General features: G+C 39.8%; 1 protein-coding gene across 22 annotated transcripts in view; it reads left to right on the top strand.

The window, feature by feature from the left end:
- TENM1 (teneurin transmembrane protein 1) overlaps nt 1–20118 on the top strand; it is an 873984-nt gene that overhangs the window by 851414 nt on the left and 2452 nt on the right. For all 22 annotated transcript variants that reach the window (XM_072929129.1, XM_072929141.1, XM_072929139.1 and 19 more), the window contains 6 exons: nt 3144–3316; nt 5544–5779; nt 11652–11948; nt 16125–16512; nt 17229–18449; nt 18928–19070. In XM_072929129.1, coding sequence (XP_072785230.1) covers nt 3144–3316; nt 5544–5779; nt 11652–11948; nt 16125–16512; nt 17229–18449; nt 18928–19070 — 2458 coding nt within the window. The remainder of the gene's footprint in view (nt 1–3143; nt 3317–5543; nt 5780–11651; nt 11949–16124; nt 16513–17228; nt 18450–18927; nt 19071–20118) is intronic.

Genomic DNA, 20118 nt, shown 5'->3' with positions numbered 1-20118 from the left:
TTAGCATTACAAAACAGCAATGAAATTAAATAATGTCAATTCAAAAAACCATGTCATTATTACTTATATTCAATCCAATATATTAAGTCATTTTATAATACATTACAAATTTCTCAGTGACTGAAACACAGAATGTCACCTGATCTACTCCAGTCAGAGGGGCAGTGGGCTGTAATCACCTCTGTGCTGAATAGTTGTGCTTTCAGGAGATGCTGCTCACCTGCTGCCGTGAATAGATCTTGGGCTGTGATGGTCTTAGTTATCTTTTAACCAGATACTGTTTTCCAGGGAGGGCACATTCTGTACTGACAGCCAATTTCAGTTTGAAAAGTAGAATTTTTTGAAGGGTTTACTTATTTATATGAATTGCTTGTGAGCACCATGAGAATGTAACACTGGAACTAAAAGCAACTTTCAAATTGCTTCAAATCATCTTCGGTGCTTTAGCTAGATTTGCATTCACATCCAAAAGTTCAACCCATGGCACTGTCAAGCTGAAATAGGGATGAGTTTGTTTAACAACACATACCACACATACTTGGGAATATGAGCAAAGATAATGACCTGTTCAGAACATCTACCTTTATGTCAGATTCACTCGCAGAGGGAAATTATTAAGAGGTAGAAAACCACCTACAAAAGTACTTGTCATCCATCTACTCTAATCTGATGGAATTGAAGTGCTGAAAGAGCTCTTGCATACAATTATAGCTAATGTACAATTTTAAGTCATCTAGATTTCTTTTAATATTGTGCCATTAAAGCTGTAAAAGGGGAGGGGAAGTGCTGGTCGTCTATTAAATCAAGGACAAGAAAACACCTGCAAGAAACAACTCTCTCTGAAAAAATTAATTAGACCACTTTCCCTTTGAAATTATATAACTCTTAACTGTGCTACATATAGAAATGCAAATGGATTGTGAAGCAATATCCCCATGTGTGCATTTCAAATACTGGTGAGCATTTCCTCATGTGAGTACTGAAATCAATGCAATTATTTGCATGATTAAATGGTCACTGACATGATTAACAGTGGCATAACCGAGCCCCAAATTAACATTAAGAAATATGCCATGATTCCACCCCTATTAGTATGGGCAGGACATTGCAGGAGCTGAGTCCCAGTGTGCTGCTATTCATCATGTGGAAGGTGACAGAACCTGTCCTCAGAGGGCTGAGTTTCTTGGAGCAATCTGGAAGAAAAAAAACCCTTTAGATGATCATGCTGTGGAATCAATACTGAGACACTCTTCTGCCTGAACTCCTTGAAGTCAGTGGGACCATCTACATGAGTGAGAGGCCGCTGCCGTGTCTCGGGTCTCATGGGGAGTCAGCACCTTCCTGGCCAGCCAGCCAGGAACAGTTTATCCCATTTTCAGCTGGACAGGGAGTTCTGTATTTCAGCAGCAGCACTATCAGCAGCCAAACTGGATCCTTAGTGAAGATGGATCCCATGTCTTGAGCACAAGTACATTGCAATAAACCAGCTGTATTTGCACCTTAAAAATGCAGGTTTAGAGGATTTTCTGTGGTACAGTAGCAAATCCAAATAACCTACCAAGCTGTCACACCTGTTTGATCAAGCAGTAAATGAAATATAACTGCCTGATGTTCATGGAGTTTTCTAATGATGAAAAGTAGTGATCTGAGTCAATTTTAGTCGCTGCCTGTGGCATCCAGTCAACTTGCACAGAACTGCCATAAGGGGAGAATGTAAATAAGTCACACAATATATATATAAGGGCAGTGAGAGGTGAAAAGGAGAGAGATTATTTTGAATTTAACATTTGATTAATTTTAACTTATTTGTAAAAAAAAACCACAAGATGTTCACTAGTTTATTCTCCAGTGTTTGTTTGGAAAAGAACAGCAGCTCTGTTTTTCTTTTTTTGTATTGGAGGGAGGACAAATCCTGATATTTTTTCACCAATAGTTCTTGTGACATATAGATTTTATCTGACTAATTAGGGGCAAATAAAGATCCTAGAGAAATTATGCCAATACCTGAAAGGGAAGAACAAAGCCAGATCATCTGCTGGTGTGAAGGGGAAGAGCTTCATTGGCGACAGTGCAGTTCCACCAGCTGATATACCAGTCTGGTCTGTGAGAGGAGACAACTAATAAAACATGAAAACTTAATTATGCTTTCATACCTGCACAGTAAGTTTCTATTTTATGAAGATGAGTTGGTTTTGCTCATGCAAATACTCTGCAATATCAGTGAGTTGTCTTAGGTGAATAAAAACATGTCACCATCAATAAGATTTTTAAGATGTGAGGCATTATTATGAAACAATATCAAGCACCAAGCAATGCTCTGTTCTGGTTTCTGTGTTAACCATCAGAAAGAAGAAATAAGTTGATAGAACTGAAAAGACCTGTTAGAAATGCTGCTCCTGAGCTCTGGAATTAATTATTGACTTTTTGGTAACATGGCCTGATTCACAATCAAGTACCTTGAGCCACAAGAATTTCTTTAGCACTGATGAAGTTTAGGTGAACTGAAATGTGGTGCTCTAGATTCTAGGTGAGAAGTTCCTGCTGATTTAAGCAGACCCATGGGAAAAGAAACAAAAGAGCAAAACCCATGTAGGCAACTTATTTCCTGCAGATCTCAATGTAATTTTATCACTGTTGTTATGCTTTAGGTCCCCTTTTTACATTCACCACTCATATTATGTGTGTCACACATCTGTGACAAAAGGCAGCTTTTAAGTGTTGCAGAAGGTAAGAACTGGTTTTATTTAATCTTACGGGTACGAAAAGGCTGTTTTAGGGGTGAGTTGGATGCCTGACCACCGAGTGACCTCCAGTGGCCTTGTTCCTGCATCGCAGCCCTCTGGGGGAAGCCCCAGCCAGCTGTGAGCAGCACAGAAACCTCTGGCAGAGGCTGAGTGATGTAGGTAGCATCTCATTGTATTCCCAGTTGTATTTGATCCAGCACCACTGAAAAAGACTCCAAGCAGGAATTCAGACTAGGTACTGAATGCATTTTGAGTGGTTAAATAGACCAATTCTTACCTTTTTACTTACTGCACAGTGTTGATAATGCTTCCTACTTCTTTCACTATTTATTCTGCTTTTAGGAGTATCTACACGACAACAGTGGTGTATTTTCATGGCTCTTTAACATCATTTTTCAGGTATGACTCTGATGGGCACCTGACTAATGCAACCTTCCCGACAGGGGAAGTCAGCAGCTTCCACAGCGATGTTGAAAAACTGACACGAGTGGAACTTGATACTTCAAACAGGGAGAATGTGATCACAGCCACGAACTTCTCAGCTACCTCTACAATATATACTTTAAAACAAGGTAATAAAATCATTTCTGTTATTTCTTCCCTAATCACTAGACATTACTGCATTCTTAACTGTCGGCCAGAAAGAAAAAAACCACATTAGAATTAGTTCATTTGTTTCTCCCTTGTTTCAGCACCAACAGCTGCAATTCTGCTGGGCTACCAGTTAGAAACAAGCCAAAAGTGAATTCTTCTTCTCCTAGAAAAATTCCATGGATAAAACCTAATTATTGAAATTTCTGATGTCTCCAAGCTTTACATGCTACTTTCTGCTTCTATATTTGGAGGACTTGGACTAATCTGTAATACGCTGAGCTTTGTTATTCTAAGAAATACTTCCCAGAAGAATGAAAGCTTCCACTGACATTTTAGCACTGAAATGCCTTCTTTGGCCAATACTGTGTATTCTTTCTGGTAGTTCTGTGACCTGGTGACAGCACTTGGAGGAAGGGGGAGAACGTGACCCACCTCTGCTAGTGGCTACCTCGGGGATTAGATTTTGACTCAACTCCTGTAGACACCCCAGTATTTCCCTGGTAATATCATATATCTCAGAAAAAACCCTGCTTTCTGCCTAATGGAAGTGCCCCAGTGTCCTCCTGCAGATTTTGCAGATTTACCACCAGAGTTCTGGGCTTACATAGTTTAATCAATCTGGGGTCTTTCATCCTTGTTGGGTTTTTTTGTTGTCAGTGGATTTCTCAGCCTTTGAGAGAGCAGGTGGGAAATAGATGTCTTTCCAGGTCTGCTGTAGAAAAGCTTTGTAGCCGAGCACATCACAGAACTTTTCTTTCTCTCAAGTTTTGATCTATAAGAAAAAAACTAGGAAGAACTCATCTCACAAGATACCCACTCATTCCTCTTTACTATTGTGTGGTAGAGGCAGCACTGTATAAATAGAAATAATTATATCGTTCTGTCACCTGTTAGGCTTTGTCCAAGTGACTCCATCTGCTCTCTGCACCGTCTGCTGCCTGATCTGTCTGTCCTTAAATCTGAAACTCTTCAAAGTTGCTAAATTATCAAAGTCTGTCTCAGCAAAGTGCTTGCACACAACAGGCAGCGCCAGAAATTAACAGCTCTAGTTATTATTGTATGTGTCTCATAAATTTATATCATTTACATGTTTACATATCTCTGAAAAACCAGCACAAAGCACCATGTGAATAGCCAGTCAGGTGTGGTGTCCTTACATGCAATTATCTTTACTTTCTGGCATACCCTACTGTTTTCCTTACATTCACATGTCAAGAGCTGGACCAGTTACTTCTGTGTGGACTGGCTTAAAAAAGGGGATGCTTTGGATACTCCCTAGCTGGAGTGAGTTCAATCTCACTGTAAGGGTGAGACTTTTGTATGTTAGCACTAAAGTCAGGCTCATGTTGGAGTTCCCCCTGGCAGCTGAGCTGCAGGAACCTTCACAGCCCAGCCTGAGCAGATGCCAATGTGGCAGAGCGCTGCCTGCAGAGGAGGAATTACACTGCCCAGGCAAGGGAAAGGAGCTCCAGTGTCTGCTGCCTTCATAGACTCTCAGTGGAGACCTCCACACACTTCTGGTAGTTTTGGGGAGGAGAGGGAGGCTGTGCTGGGTCACCCCAGCTCCCTTAACAGCCCTCAGTGGCACAGTCCTGAGCCTCTGGAGCTGCTCACTGTGCCACCACTGCTGATCCATTCATTTTTCTGGCCACAGTCACTTCCCAGTCATTCTGTTGCACCAAGCTTCAGCCTGGTGGCTGATCATCCCTGTGCCTCAGCCCAGGGTCCTGCTGCTAATGGGGAAGAGGACAAGCTTTTTGTACAGTGACACAGGGAAAAGGGACAGAATGGGAGACTGGCTGTCATCCTAGATATTTGGAAACCAGCTTCCTTGTTTGACCTCAGATATTCTTGCAGTTTTTCAAGCAGTGTATTTTCCTGTTGGGATCTGCAATGTGCTAAGGTCATCACAATAGCAGTGGTCAGTACTCAGCTTATGGTTTTACATACTCTTAAGTTGAAAGCAAAAATTCTTTATTCCTGCTGCAGGAAGCTTTCACAATGGAAATCATCAGGCCAAATGTAATAAAAAGCTCTTCAGACTTGGGAAGGACTGGAGGTTACAGCTTGCAAAACTCACACTTGTAGTTAGGGTTCAACTGTGTGTTACCTCCCTGGGCTACAAACTGAGCCCTGTTGTGCCTAGAATTTGGTTTATAAATCTGGAGATCTGTATTTCTCTCTGATTTTTGTTGTTTTTGACAGATAACACTCAGAACATCTACCGGATCAGCCCAGACGGGTCTCTGAGAGTCACCTTTGCCAGTGGAATGGAAATCACGCTTAACACGGAGCCTCACATTCTCGCAGGGGTTGTCAGCCCCACGCTAGGGAAGTGCAACATCTCCCTCCCTGGAGAGCATAACTCAAATCTCATTGAATGGAGGCAAAGGAGGGAGCAGACCAAAGGCAATATCTCTACGTTTGAGAGAAGGCTAAGGGTAAGGCTTCCTCTTGTAAGTGCAGTGTGCCTTTTGAAAGCCATTGAAGTAAAATCATGTTGAAATGTTATACTTTGTAAGAATAAAAATTCTGTATCAGTGGTGGGCCCCAGCCATGAATTTCAAAACCAAACTACTCCAACAGTTTCAGGGATGTTTGATCTCTGTTTGATTTTGATTGTAAGATTTGACCTCAAGACATAATTAGTTCTTTTCTCCCCATTCTTTTTCAACTAAGAACTTAATTATGGCTTTGGAAGAAGCTGTGAGCAAAGGACAGTGCACAGTTACTCTGGCACAGCCGCAAAGTTGGAGTCACATTTTGCCTCTCTCAGATCTATCAACTCTTTTTCATCTGGGGGAGCTGAGGGGTGCCAGCTGCTGCCTAGGGCAGAGGCTCTTGCAGGACACACTTTGGGTGTCCTTCCTTGGACTCAGAATGATGTAGAGCCTCCCTGTGTATCCCAACAGGCTGTGTATTCTTTCTGCCCTCTGCCACAAGCTCTCAAACCCCCAGCTCCCTCTGGCTGGGTTACACCACAGCTCCAAAACAGACTTGCTTTAACATTGCATCGTTGGTTTATTTTTACCTATGAGTACAATGACAGATGGTCAACTTTTAGTATTTAATTACATAACACCATGGCTCAAGGAGATTGCTACTTTGCTAAACAGGTTTTTTATTAAATCAGTTCTGGTTTTCACATGAATACCACTTAAAATGTCTGTACCAATAGTACAACTGGGAATTTTGGCCTTAAAATTACTGTGTTATTGACTACAACCTTTCTGGATAGGAATTATATCTGAAGGTACACCTGTTAGCTCTGAAAATATAGAGATGGTTATTAAAATCTCTGGATTGTCAAAACCACCAAAATCAAAACCATCTCATTTTGATTATGAGATACTCTACATTTTTTTAAGTGTACCATCTGTTTGCTTTTCAACTGCTCAATCAAAAATACAAGACTTGGAAGATCTGGCCAGACTGGGCATTCTATGTAAAACACTTGTTTGAAAGGGCATTGTTCAGATTTGACAGTCACAGTTACTTTTTAGGATCTTGCAAGCAGGCAAAAGCTTCTTTTCGTTGTTCTTGCCCACCTTCTGCCTCCTTCCTCTCTAAATTAGTGTGAGGCCTCATAGCCCTGCCTGGGGAGGTAGGTGAGCTTAGCACTGTGACAAACATTAAGATGGCAGGATCCAAACTGTGGCTTCCTGGGCTCATGCTACCTGCTCAGTTGAAGGCTTTCTGTGTGACTTTGTGATTAAATAACAGTATGGCACATTTTTCTGCAGGAATCTTATGTAATAAGATGGTAAACAGAAAGGATGTAGTCAGTCATCTATTCTGCTTACATTGCCAGGGACTGGTTGTTTGTCACAATTCTGTTTAATACAACTACTTCATCTTGCAGAGTTTCACCATTATGCAGTTTGTATTTTCTATTGTTGAAATTGACTGCAGTTTCTTTTGCATTTCCACTTGTTTCTATGGGATCTTTAACACTGCCTAGCCAAAAAAAAAAAAAAAAAAAAAAAAAAATCACAAATTGGTTAGGATTAAATGCATTCTGGCTGGAGGCATAAGATATTAATTGAAATATTTGGTGGACAAAACCACTCATGTATTCCTCTTCCTCCCCCTTCACTTTCATCCAGAGAGAGGATGGCTGATGTCTTTTACTCTTTGTCCTTCTAAAAGTATACAATAGCAACACAGCTCTGAAACGTTGCATTCTTATTTCTGTAAGCTGTGTCTTTTTATACCTACCCAAGATCAAGAGGACTTAGGAATTGTCCTGCCTGCTCAGAAGGACAAGCCAGCTGCCTGTATTGCAGTCCTGGCTGTACTCAGCTCTGGGACTGTTGTTCTGAGAGCTGCCAGGGCAAGGCTGGAGGGAACCTGGTGGGATAGCACAGGTTCCTCTAAAGGAGGATTTTAGAGTAGAAAGGAGGAGAAATGTTAGAATCATAGAATCATTTCTATTTAAAAAGATCTCTAAGGTCATCAAGTCCAATTGAATTCTGCACAAAGAGACACCACGAAATAGGCACAAGAGAAAGGGACAGATGGACTACTGAGGCTGGTAAGACCATGAAGAATGACTTCAGGGAACAGCAGAAATATCTGGATCCTGGAGTTCAGCTTTAGCACTGAGACACCTGCATGGTATGCTGGTGGAATGGAGAGTCAGTGGAGATGGAAGGAGCTGGAACAGTAGAGAAAAGGGATCTACCCAGAGACAGCTCTCTTTTCTTGGTGATTATAGGAAATGCAGCACAACAGGAACAAAAGTACCATCCTATAGTGTTTTTGAAACAGTATACCAAATAATGATATGGATTTAGGACTTGCTGTGGACAGATCCTTGAGTACTGCTGGGAAAAAAAAAATTAGTATAATTGAAAGTCATTATGCTGGATGAGATTCTGGACAGACCTTCTGAAAACTTTTAGTGAGTTATATTTTTAAAATAAAGCATTTAAACACTTAATATGCCATGCCTGGCACAATAGGAAATGTGTTAGAAAGCTTGCAATGTAGGGCAGAAAGAACTATGCTGAACTTTGAAAATGTATGTAAAGAAAAGCTCTAGGGACTGGAGCAGGTCTCAATGGAAATGAACAGACTTGCAGGAGCCCTCAGTTAAAGAAAAAAACCCAGCACAATGGAAGAGTTTTCTAAGAGAGAAAAAAATAGCATAGAAATGAGGTATAAAGATGTTACTTAGAAATCAGTCCTGATACCATCAGTGAAACAAACGGCTTTGACTCCTAAAAGGTACAAATTAGAAGGCAGGTAGCTGGGGATGAGATAAAGGGTGACCTACTTGAAGAGAAGAAAGAGAATAAAGCTTTTCCTTATCTGCCTGGTCCTAACTTTTTTAATTCTTATAGCAATTAGCAACCATCTTGAAAGCATGTCACTCTATTAGTGTTATTTCCAGTTTTGGAAAGAGGCTGCTGTGAGCATGTTCTGAATAATGCTGGAAACATTGGTTTTTCAAAAATTGGATTTCTGCATGGTGTGAATTCCCTGCTCTGGAGATAGGACAGAAGTAAGTTAACTGAAATGATGGAACACATCTAACTTTATCTCAGGGTCTAAATCAATGTGGGAAACAGAAATTAACCACAGGTTTCCTTTAAGTGAAGAACTGCTTGCACCAGCATTTCCTGAACATATATAAAAGAGTCTGTGGGCATGTATGCATTTTATATTAATAATAAATCTATGTACAATCAGGCATTTTAACATCAATCTTAATCTAGCAAGACTTCTTTCTTATCAATTGAACAGCTATTTTAATTGACTTCTAAAAATGAAGCAAAGACTGCTGTTAAATCTGATGAGCATGATGCATAGTAATATTCTGATTAGAATGCAGCTCTGCTCCCTCCTGACTTTTGCATAACTAGAGGAACATGGCATTGGATGCAGTCCAGGTTTTATAACTGAATGTCTACAAAATTGAAAATTGAATGCTTGGCTGGTCTTAATTTTTTCTTTTTTTTTTTTTTTTTTTTTTTTTTTTTAATAACAACAACAAAAGTAACTCACTGGCCTCAGTTCAAAAGTCCTGCAGACACAGGCTTTGACAGCCATGTTCATTATTGCACTTAGCAAATGATCTCTCTTTATTTACCAGTCTTACAGCAGATTATAAAGATGGGACCAAGTCCTCTGCCAGGGTGTATGAGTTTACTTTGGCCCAAATCAAAACACAGACAAGGAAAGAATGCAATTATCTCATCTGGCTTACATATCAGGCAGGGTGGAATGATGTGTGGAATTAAATCAAAAGAAATGCACATTTATCTGATACTTACACCACAAACTTTCTAGCTAAAAAAACTAATAGAAGTAGAGTCAACAAATGTTTAAAAAATATAGAATAAACATATCTTTTTATGCACTTAAAATATTACTGAAGTCATGTGAATTTTCTCCCTATTTTCATTAGCTGGTATTCCAAACTGACATTGCTTTCAGAAACCAGTTTTCCCTGGCTCATAGCAGAACACAAGTTTCAGCCACTCTCAGGGGGCTCCTTGCTATGGTTTATGTATCTTGAAAGCATCATCTCATGAAGCCACAGGGATTTGAAATCAGCTTGTCAATAGCAACACTGAGATGAGTCCTCCTACCCATTTATGATCCTGTCTTGCTTTGAGAAGGGTGTTAAACTTCACTTTAATAGAAGAAAGTAAACAAATGAGACATAAAATGTGCAATATAAGGGAAGTATTTTAACCTTATTTTAACTCCGTGAGTTTTCAATTACTGCTGCTTTCCACTTCACTGCTAATTCTGCCTCTGTTTGGTTCTCATTCTTACTTTTTGTATAGTCTCTGAAATTCAGATTGCAAGCAATTTGTTTTCAAGGCTCTTCTTCCTCCTAACTGCATTCTACAATGATAGTAATAGCAATAAGAACATTAAACATGTACATAGAACATAAATGAATAAGACATTTCCTGCTAGCTTTTCAGCCACCAAGAGGATTTTTTTTTTCAGAAATTTTAAGAAGTTTGCTAAAAAATATATTATATTAAACTTAAACCATCAGTCTGTATGCAAGCAAATGTAGCTGAACTGAGCATCACATATTACTTGGGCTCCTTAACTATCATTAGAGCATAAATTGGAATAGTTACAACAGGCTTTGGGGGTATATAGGTATTTTACAGCTATTGTAAATTAACACTATTATAGTTAGACACGTGTGTATATAAAGCTCCAGAAATGGTAGTTGAAGAAAGAACACCTGCTTCTTCTAGATTCTCAGATTATGTTGTATCTAAAAACAGAAAGAGGAACAAAAAAGAAATGTTCATTATAATCACATCTTGAATTATTAACCAGGGTTTATTAACCATTTACTCCGTGACTGTGCCCTCAGGTCTCAGAGAGGAGCAAGCACTGAGCCATGCTCTGTGCTGACACCTGCACTGGCATTGGCTGTGCTCTAAGGAAGTTATTCATGGGAATAGAGTGATCAGATAAAATGTGGTAGATTAATGCAACAAGCACATTGAGCATTGATCTGAAAAAGACATGGCAATGAACAATATTTTATGGTTCTTTAAATTATATATCTGATTTAAATGGTGTTTAATAGAGACTTCCCAGGGACTGAATGATCTAAGGATGCCATCCTCTAAGGATGATGATAGCACTGGATAAATGTATTTTGTCTTCATGAATCTGACTCAGTTCTGAACTTGATTTCAAATTGAGTATTGGGCTGTGTTCCATCTGTCAGACACAGCGAGTTGCTGGTCCCAGATGTGGTGAGAGCAGCAACAAGGAATGTGGCCAGTGCCAGGCACGGCTGCTGCTGGCTCTCAGCAGTCTGGAAGGGAGGTGGTTTTGTGAGGAACATGAGGACACTGGTGAGCAGGGGCTGCAGGAGCTGCCAGCACAGCTCTGCCCTTCGCAGCACCAGGATGTGACCTGGGCTGTCCCAGAGCACCAGCTGACCTGCCAGTGTTAACAGAGCTCAAGAGAGATGTGAGATAATACATCTTTCTTAGTTTGTGGATTTTAACTACACATCTTTGGCTGAAATCAAGAATTTAATCCACAGCTGAGAAGAAAGAATTAAAAATCAGGAAAAGGTGAGAGCAGAGGTGAGGGTTTATCACATGGAAACATCCTGTAATGCCAAATATAATAACACTGAATGCAAGGAGCAATTTTTTTTTTTTTTTTTTGGTCCTTCTGTTTCTCATCTGAATCTTTTCTATTTTCTTGTCTTCAGTAAGGCCCAACTCATAATGTTAAACCATTGCTCAGTTTGATTAGGGCTGGCACAGACTTAGGATGCATTGTGTTCTTACCATGCTGTACCTCTGTGTTTAGACCCACAACAGAAACCTGCTCTCCATTGACTTCGACCACATAACCAGAACAGGAAAGATTTACGATGATCATCGGAAATTCACTCTTCGAATTATGTATGACCAGACAGGACGCCCCATTTTGTGGTCCCCCATCAGCAAGTACAATGAGGTCAATATCACTTATTCACACTCTGGATTAGTCACCTATATCCAAAGAGGAACCTGGACTGAGAAAATGGAGTATGATGCCAGTGGGAATATCGTCTCCAGAACATGGGCAGATGGTAAAATATGGAGTTACACATATCTAGAAAAGGTAAATTCTTTTAAAAGCGGGGTTTGTGCCAAGACAAAAAAAAATTGGGGTATATTATATTAATTATATTATATTATATTATATTATATTATATTATATTATATTATATTATATTACATATTATAGTATAGTATTATATATATTTTGAACAATGTTATAATGCTGCCTCTTGCAAGAGTATTTAAGACTTTTAAAACAGAAAATGCATAGAATTACATAACTACATAAAAATGTCTCTGGATATGCTCAGACCTACATGTCACATGCTCAAACCTGTCATAGTTTAGTTCTGAAGAAAGTTATCAGCACCTCAGGTTTGTTTAATTGGTAGGTCAAAACAACCTTCTGGTCTCAGCCCATGTTCAAGTGAACAAAGGACACCCTAACTGCTGAAAATCATGTTGCTACTCTGGATAACAGTCAGAAAGATTACAGTCCTGAAAGAAAACTTTTTTTCACACCACAAATAGTTCTTTTAAGCCAAAATTAGGAACCCATGAGCACAAGCTTACCTATTCAGTGCTGTTATTTTAAACAAGGGATTGGATTGATCCTGTGAGGAGAAAGCTTACTGCAGTATTTATGGGGATATTTAGGGGGAAAATATTAGTGTGAAATGAGTTATTTCTCTGCTTTTATGGTGACTTTGCATTTAAATTCCCTTAATATTGTAAGTTTCATGTATGTATAGAGGCAATGGTCACAAAATGTGAAGATAGATATTGTACAAACCAAGTAGGCACCCCTTCATCTGTAGTAGCATTTTTTTTGGTCTTGTCTTTCAAAACTAGAAAGCCAGTCTGTATTTTTAGAGCTCTCAGAACTCAGTGCAAACTCATATTCAAAGTTTTTTTTAAATAGCAGCATCTTGGCCTATCCAATACACCCTGAGTTAGCAGAACATTTTCTCTGAACCTGTAAACCACAGGAAAAGGCTATGGGGGGGTGGGGGGCAGAAGAGGTAACATTGATAGGAGGAAATCCACACAGGAAATCCAGTGACTTTGAAGTTACTTGTCTATTATAGAGTTGCAAACGTGTACCTTTAAGATAAACTGTGCTGTACTTATTTTGAATGTATTTACGATCCTCAAAAACTTAAACCTAACCCAATGAAAAAAAAAAATTACCAAGACTGGAAAATGCATAGAAATGTGATTCCTCCTTGTCTGCATGCAGTGTGGTTCTTGCACGTGTTAACAAGATTGGCAAACCCCAGGAGCTCCAGAATTTTGTTTCAGATAAATTAGTCAGGGCTTTTTTTGTCTGTATGCTCTTTAGCAAATTACAAGTAAACAGGCATTTTCTACAGCTTTCAAATATTTGGGCAATGTGCCTTTTGGAGTAATCTCTAATTTTTTTTCTTTGGACCTAATGGACTGTAGTTTTGGAAAGATGTATGCTTCTTATCTTTCCAAACCACTTTGTTTGTTCTTAGTTTATGATGAGCTTATAAAGTCATATAACTTAACACTGTTATTCTAGAATTCTGCACAAAAGCCAAATCCTGATCTTGTAGAAGCAAGTGGCAAAAATTCACTGGTTCAGGTAGCAGCTTGGGTAATGCTGTAACTTGTCATTAAAAATATGGAAAGTCATTCACACCATGGGCAATAATCTCCCAACTATTTAATGTACTTCTCTGACTGTTGTATCTTGTGCCAAAGAAAAATTAATTCACTGTCAAAATTAGACATTGAAGTATAACTTTGTGGCTCCATTAAAGTCAATAACTCATTGTGTTAATTATGTAATGATTGCTAAAGGTTTTCTGAAGCCTTGTAAGACCCAATAATTCCTTTCATGGAAAAAAAAAATCAATTATATAAGTCGCTTCCAATTCACAGTTATTTAATTCTTCATTTTTATCACTAGATGAGTTAATTGTACATCTTCAAAAATCTCTGCCCCTTAATAAATTAGCTCAAATAAATAAGATTTTAAAAATCACTACAATATGAGCATTGTAAATAATTCTTACCGATGAAATTCAGTTCCTTTTGTTTGGTCACTTTCCTCAATTAGTTTAAACTGTTATAAAATCTCCTGAATACTCCAAACTTGCTTTCAAAATCTGTCAGACAAAACAGATGAGTGTCTGTGTGTCTGCTGGACAGAAATGACACCTAGTGGCGATGCTCAGCATTTGTCTATTCCCAGCAGAGCTCCCAGTAATTGGCCACTGGCTGTTTGTCTTGATACACCACACAGCATCAATCATTATGTGGTTCACCAGGCTCTGGTTGCTTTAATAAAATGACAGATTTTTGGATCTTTTATGAGCTACCCTTTGAAATCCTTTAAAACAATTAGAACCCAATTTGTGCAGAGTTGAAAAATCTATTGTAATGTTATTAGGATGAATTGGGAATTTATTTTTTTTTCTCTTTATGGTATCTCTCTAATAGGCTTGAGAGGATACTCAGTCTCCAGCCCTTGTACTGTCTATCTTTTTATTATCCTGGACAATAGTGAAAAAGCCAAAGCACTTTTACAAAGTGCCGTAAAAATGGTACACAGAGGCACTAAAATTATATTGGGGATGTTTCTGATATTGTTATTCATACTCTGTCAATGGCAGACAGCTTAAAAACAGGCACGGGAGCAGTATATAGAGAGAGGCGTCACAGCAGTGCTAGGAGAGAGTTCAGCCAGTGGTTTACTGCAGACTGGAGACTCTTGACTAAAGGTGGAAGCAAAATAAACACAGTGCATGTTGGAAATGGTTGGCGGAGCAGCAATAAAGTGCTCGGAAAGTGCTCGGTGTGAAGGTCTGTCGTCACCAGTTGGCAGAGGGTGAGCTGGAGTGCCATATGTTGGTGCTCTCTGGCTGCTGCACAGGTGACAGATGTCTTTTGCTAAGAGCAGGAAGAGACACATCTTGGGCAGGCAGGGGGCTGGGGGTGCGGAGAGGATGGCCAAGGCTGAGCCTGTCTCTGGCCCTTTGAATGGACAGTTGGTTTATTTTTCAGAGAAAACTGCCTCAGGGCCAGTGTTACTTAACACCCTGCAGGGCTGATCTTAAGGGGTTTTTTTCTCCAGAGAAGATTTTTGAGCTTAGAGGTGAAAAGATCCTATTTTTCTGATTTATTTCCCCAATGCTCTATGACAAAGGAGTCATGCTGTTCCATGTAAGACTTTGTTTTGTATGATGTCTCAGTCCAGCAGAAGCCTGACAAATTTGCTTATGTCTGGTAGGTTTGAGCTGTGCGCTAAGAGCTGGGCAGTGTTGATACTCCAGCATGACTCAGACAAGGCAAGGAATGTGCAGTGCTCTGGTCCAGCTAAGCCACCTGCCAGAGCTGGGGGAAGGTGACAGAGTTCCCCATACATTTTCATTCTGCGTTTCAATATCTTTGTTTCAACAGTGACTGTTCACCAGCTGGCTTGTGCTGTGACATGGTGACTTTCCATGGTGGGTGAGAAGGTGTATAGAACCCAGACTATAATTATCAATAGAAAAAGTCTGCTGTGCTTGCACATTCATCTGCCAGATAAGCAAACCAGATTTCATTGACCAGCCACAATTAACCAACACAGGGCAAATACCAAGTACCTGTATAGAAATTATATTCTTTGTAAACATTAAAAAGAAGCAATAGAAGTAGTCACACCAAAGAATCTGCAGAGTATTTTCATTCATCTGTAGGCACAGAGATATTAAGAACTCTGGGGCAGTGTGTATTTAAAAGAAGATATAGAGGGAAAGAGCTAGGTCTGTGCTGTAGATAAGCAGAATGCCAATAAAAGCTAAACACCTTGTACATGCACAAAATTTCCCCTTTCCAGCTCCTCTAGACACATCTGCTGGTGCAGGTGCTCTGCCTGTGTGTGAGGAAGAGGTTTCCTCTGTTTTTGCTCCCTGAGAGGATGCCCTAAATATTGCAAAGCAACATAGCAAGTCAGCATGAGGCTGAAATGCTACTGAGAGCCACATCTGCCTTCCAGTTTGGAGGCCCTTACCTCTAGACTTACTATGATTCTCCTCCTGTTTTGTACCACCTTACTGGCCAGGTCTCCTGGACCTGAAAGCTTCACTTGGAATTGTCTAAACAGTAAGAGCAAACTGCAAGAGTGAGTGGTTGTTTCAGCATTTCCATAACCTCCAGGCGCTCACTAGCTGGATCCCCATGTGCTTGATCCGGCCCTTACCGTGCCGTTGCTGTTTGGTTGCAGTCCGTGATGCTCCTGCTGCACAGCCAGCGGCGCTACATCTTCGAGTATGACCAGTCGGAGTCGCTGCAGTCGGTGACGATGCCCAGCATGGTGCGCCACGCCCTGCAGACCACGCTGTCCGTGGGCTACTACCGCAACATCTACACCCCGCCCGACAGCGGCGCCGCCTTCATCCAGGACCTCGGCAGGGACGGGCGGCTGCTGCAGACCTTGTACCCCGGCACGGGCCGCAGGGTCCTCTACAAGTACACCAAACAGTCGCGGCTCTCCGAGATCCTGTACGACACCACGCAAGTCACCTTCACCTACGAGGAATCTTCTGGGGTTATTAAAACAATACATTTAATGCACGATGGGTTCATCTGTACCATCAGATACAGGCAAACAGGTTTGTCTAACTGTGACTACTTTGCTAAAGTTTTTGGCTCCTTAAAATGTGACACTCATTCCTCATTCGCAACACCCTGATCTTGCACATACCTGGCATGAAATTCCATTATTTTTATGTCTACAAGTTTTTATATTTTATGTTTCACTAGAAAAATATGTGTTGTATATCTCTGTGTCTTGTCCATAGGTGAATATAGCTGTCCCACTTGAAATACAGTTTTCTTTTTATTGCTTGGTATGGAATAGCTCTTAGGATGTTTTGTTGGTTTTATTCTTCTATGTGGATATTTGCTAAATACTAAATCAAGTTGGTTTATTGTTTGTATTTCCAAGTTTCCCAGTTTGCACTGTAATATAACATAAATTCAAAAGGACTGCTTACATGAGGTAGGAAATTACCATGTAAAATAAATTTAATTTAGAATTATCTTGTAAGTAAGTAGAAATCAAAATTAGGAATAAAACAGCATTCATTTAAACAAATATTAATAAATTATAAATAATTTGTAGAGCAAGCATTAATAAAGGTTTGTGGGAGAATAATCTAACATGTTCATAGTTAATGGTATTTTCTGAGACTGCTAAGGAGTAGTAAGGCTAAAGGGCATACCTGAGGTCATCTCCCATCTGTCCTAGATCTGTAGGATAAGTAAACCAGGGGCATAACTCATTATTTTTCTTGTTTTTCCTCTTTCCCGTATTTGTTTTGGACAGGTCCACTTATTGGCCGCCAAATCTTCAGGTTTAGTGAAGAAGGGCTTGTAAATGCCAGATTTGACTACAGCTATAACAACTTCCGTGTCACAAGCATGCAGGCCATGATCAACGAGACACCCCTTCCCATAGATCTGTACCGTTACGTCGATGTTTCTGGCAGGACTGAACAATTTGGAAAATTCAGTGTCATTAATTACGATTTAAACCAAGTTATAACCACCACTGTGATGAAGCATACCAAAATCTTCAGTGCCAATGGTCAGGTGATTGAAGTACAGTATGAAATTCTCAAGTCTATTGCTTACTGGATGACCATCCAGTATGATAACATGGGTCGCATGGTGATCTGTGACATACGCGTGGGTGTAGATGCCAATATAACGAGGTATTTTTATGAATACGACGCTGATGGTCAGCTCCAGACTGTGTCTGTGAATGACAAAACCCAGTGGCGCTACAGCTATGACCTTAATGGCAACATCAACTTGCTGAGCCATGGGAACAGCGCGCGCCTCACTCCTCTGAGATACGACCTGAGAGATCGCATTACCAGGCTTGGGGAAATTCAATATAAAATGGACGAAGATGGTTTTCTCAGGCAAAGAGGCAATGAGATCTTTGAGTACAACTCTAATGGTTTGCTGAACAAAGCGTATAACAAAGTGTCTGGCTGGAGTGTGCAATACTGTTATGATGGTCTTGGAAGACGAGTTGCAAGCAAATCAAGCCTAGGACAACACTTACAGTTCTTTTATGCTGATCTCTCCAACCCAATAAGAGTTACTCACTTGTACAATCACAGTAGCTCAGAAATAACATCCCTATATTATGATCTGCAAGGTCATCTCATTGCAATGGAATTAAGCAGTGGAGAAGAATATTATGTTGCTTGTGATAACACTGGGACACCTCTAGCTGTGTTTAGCAGTCGAGGCCAGGTCATAAAAGAAATTCTGTACACCCCTTATGGAGAGATCTACCAGGACACTAATCCAGATTTCGAGGTTATCATTGGTTTTCATGGAGGACTTTATGATTCTCTTACTAAATTAGTTCATCTGGGTCAGCGGGACTATGACGTCATTGCTGGTCGGTGGACGACACCAAATCACCGCATATGGAAGCACCTGAATGCTGTCCCACAACCATTTAATCTCTACTCATTTGAAAATAATTACCCAGTTGGCAAAATCCAAGACGTTGCTAAGTATACAACAGGTAAAAGTAACATGTCCCTGATGAAAATAAAACTTCCTCTTGAATAGTGGTATGGATTCAACATTCCGGAAATCTTTTGCATACAAAAAGTCCCTAATCTTAAATCTATTGAAGTAATTTCTTTAATAGATTGTATCTTACTGAGCTTGATCTGTTTTCTCTATCGTTTATGGTAACCAAGAAAATAATTAATAGCTGCTTCTGTTGCTTTTCTCAGTGCTAAAATTAGGAGAAGAACGGAAGCAGCTTAATTTGAATTCTTTCTATTATAAATAGATAGAGGGAACACTATTGATTTGAGTATAGCTATGCTTTGTAACCAAATAATTTCTTTGCTACAATAAATGCTGTAGCTACTGCAGGAAACATAAATTGATGTGAAATCATTATTTCTGCATAGCTGGAATTTCTTCAGACTGCCCTCACTTTTTCTAGGATTTATGAGCCTTTTTGCCAGCATTCTTTTCTTGTTTTGTAGACATTGGAAGTTGGCTAGAGCTGTTTGGTTTCCAGTTGCACAACGTGCTGCCTGGATTCCCAAAACCAGAGATAGAAGCTTTGGGGACAACATACGAACTTCTACAGCTTCAAACAAAAACCCAGGAGTGGGATCCTGGAAAGGTTAGCAAACATTCTTTTCAGCTGCTTTTAATACTGAATTAAGGAGTTTTAATAGAAAATATTGGATACCAGAAAAAAATGTGACTATATCTTTCAACGTAATAGGCAAAGCAAATTGTTTAAGAATGCTAGAAACTTCAATGTTTTCAGTTATGTACTGGCATCAGAGTGGAGGAGGGGTTCAAAGAGAAGCTTTTAGCAACACAGTGAAGAAAATTTGCAGCTATTTATAGAGAAAATATCTAAACTTGAGGTGCACGATACACTAAAGGGTGAAAGTGTTTGTTGTGGATATTGAAAAAAAACACAGAAAATCTTGTAGAATTAAAAAAACAGAACAGCAGATTTTCATCTTTGTTAGCAAAGATGCCACAAGCACTGGAAAATCACTGAGGGTATAAACAGCTTTACAAGTCAGTAGCTCTGCATAATTATTGCAGGAAGCAGAAATGCTGCTATGGATCTGTAAAGGGTCTGTAAATCTTAGCCTTACTCCAGGGCTCGTTTTCAGTAACAAAGAGCCAGACAGCAGCTATCAGAGTCCAGCAATCAATGTGACTGCAACAGGACAAACTACCGATATTCTGAGCAGGCATTCACATTTTGCATATGAGCATCTGTTAACAAACATGATTTTGCAAAGATGCCTTTCCTCTATTGTAGTCAGGAAAGAGAAGCATAGAGCATTTGAGAGTTCACATTCATGTTTCCAGCATTTAAGAAGTTACCATTCACCAAGTGCAGAAGGCTGTAGGGTCAGAGCTCATGCCAGATGTGAAACATGTCCATGGAAATTTATCACTGGGATGTTAATCTTTTCCAAGGCACAGAAAAGATATAGGTACAGTGTTCAAAGACAAAGAGGGGGTTGAAGTGAGGTTTCTTCTAGCCTCTATGGGGAGCAAGATCTTCAGATGTGATGTACTTGCCTGTTGTTCTAGTGTCTCAAGACCTTCACAACCTGCTTTCCTTAAAGAATGGGCTATAAAAGTCATTACCACGGTTCTACAGAAGATGTAATTAAACACACAGAGACTAAGTAGAGCTA

This window comes from Taeniopygia guttata, chromosome 4A, assembly GCF_048771995.1.
Source record: "Taeniopygia guttata chromosome 4A, bTaeGut7.mat, whole genome shotgun sequence".
NCBI classification, from domain to species: Eukaryota; Metazoa; Chordata; class Aves; order Passeriformes; family Estrildidae; genus Taeniopygia; species Taeniopygia guttata.
The sequence above is the reverse complement of the archived record's forward strand: the minus strand, read 5'-3'. Positions and strand labels throughout refer to the sequence as shown.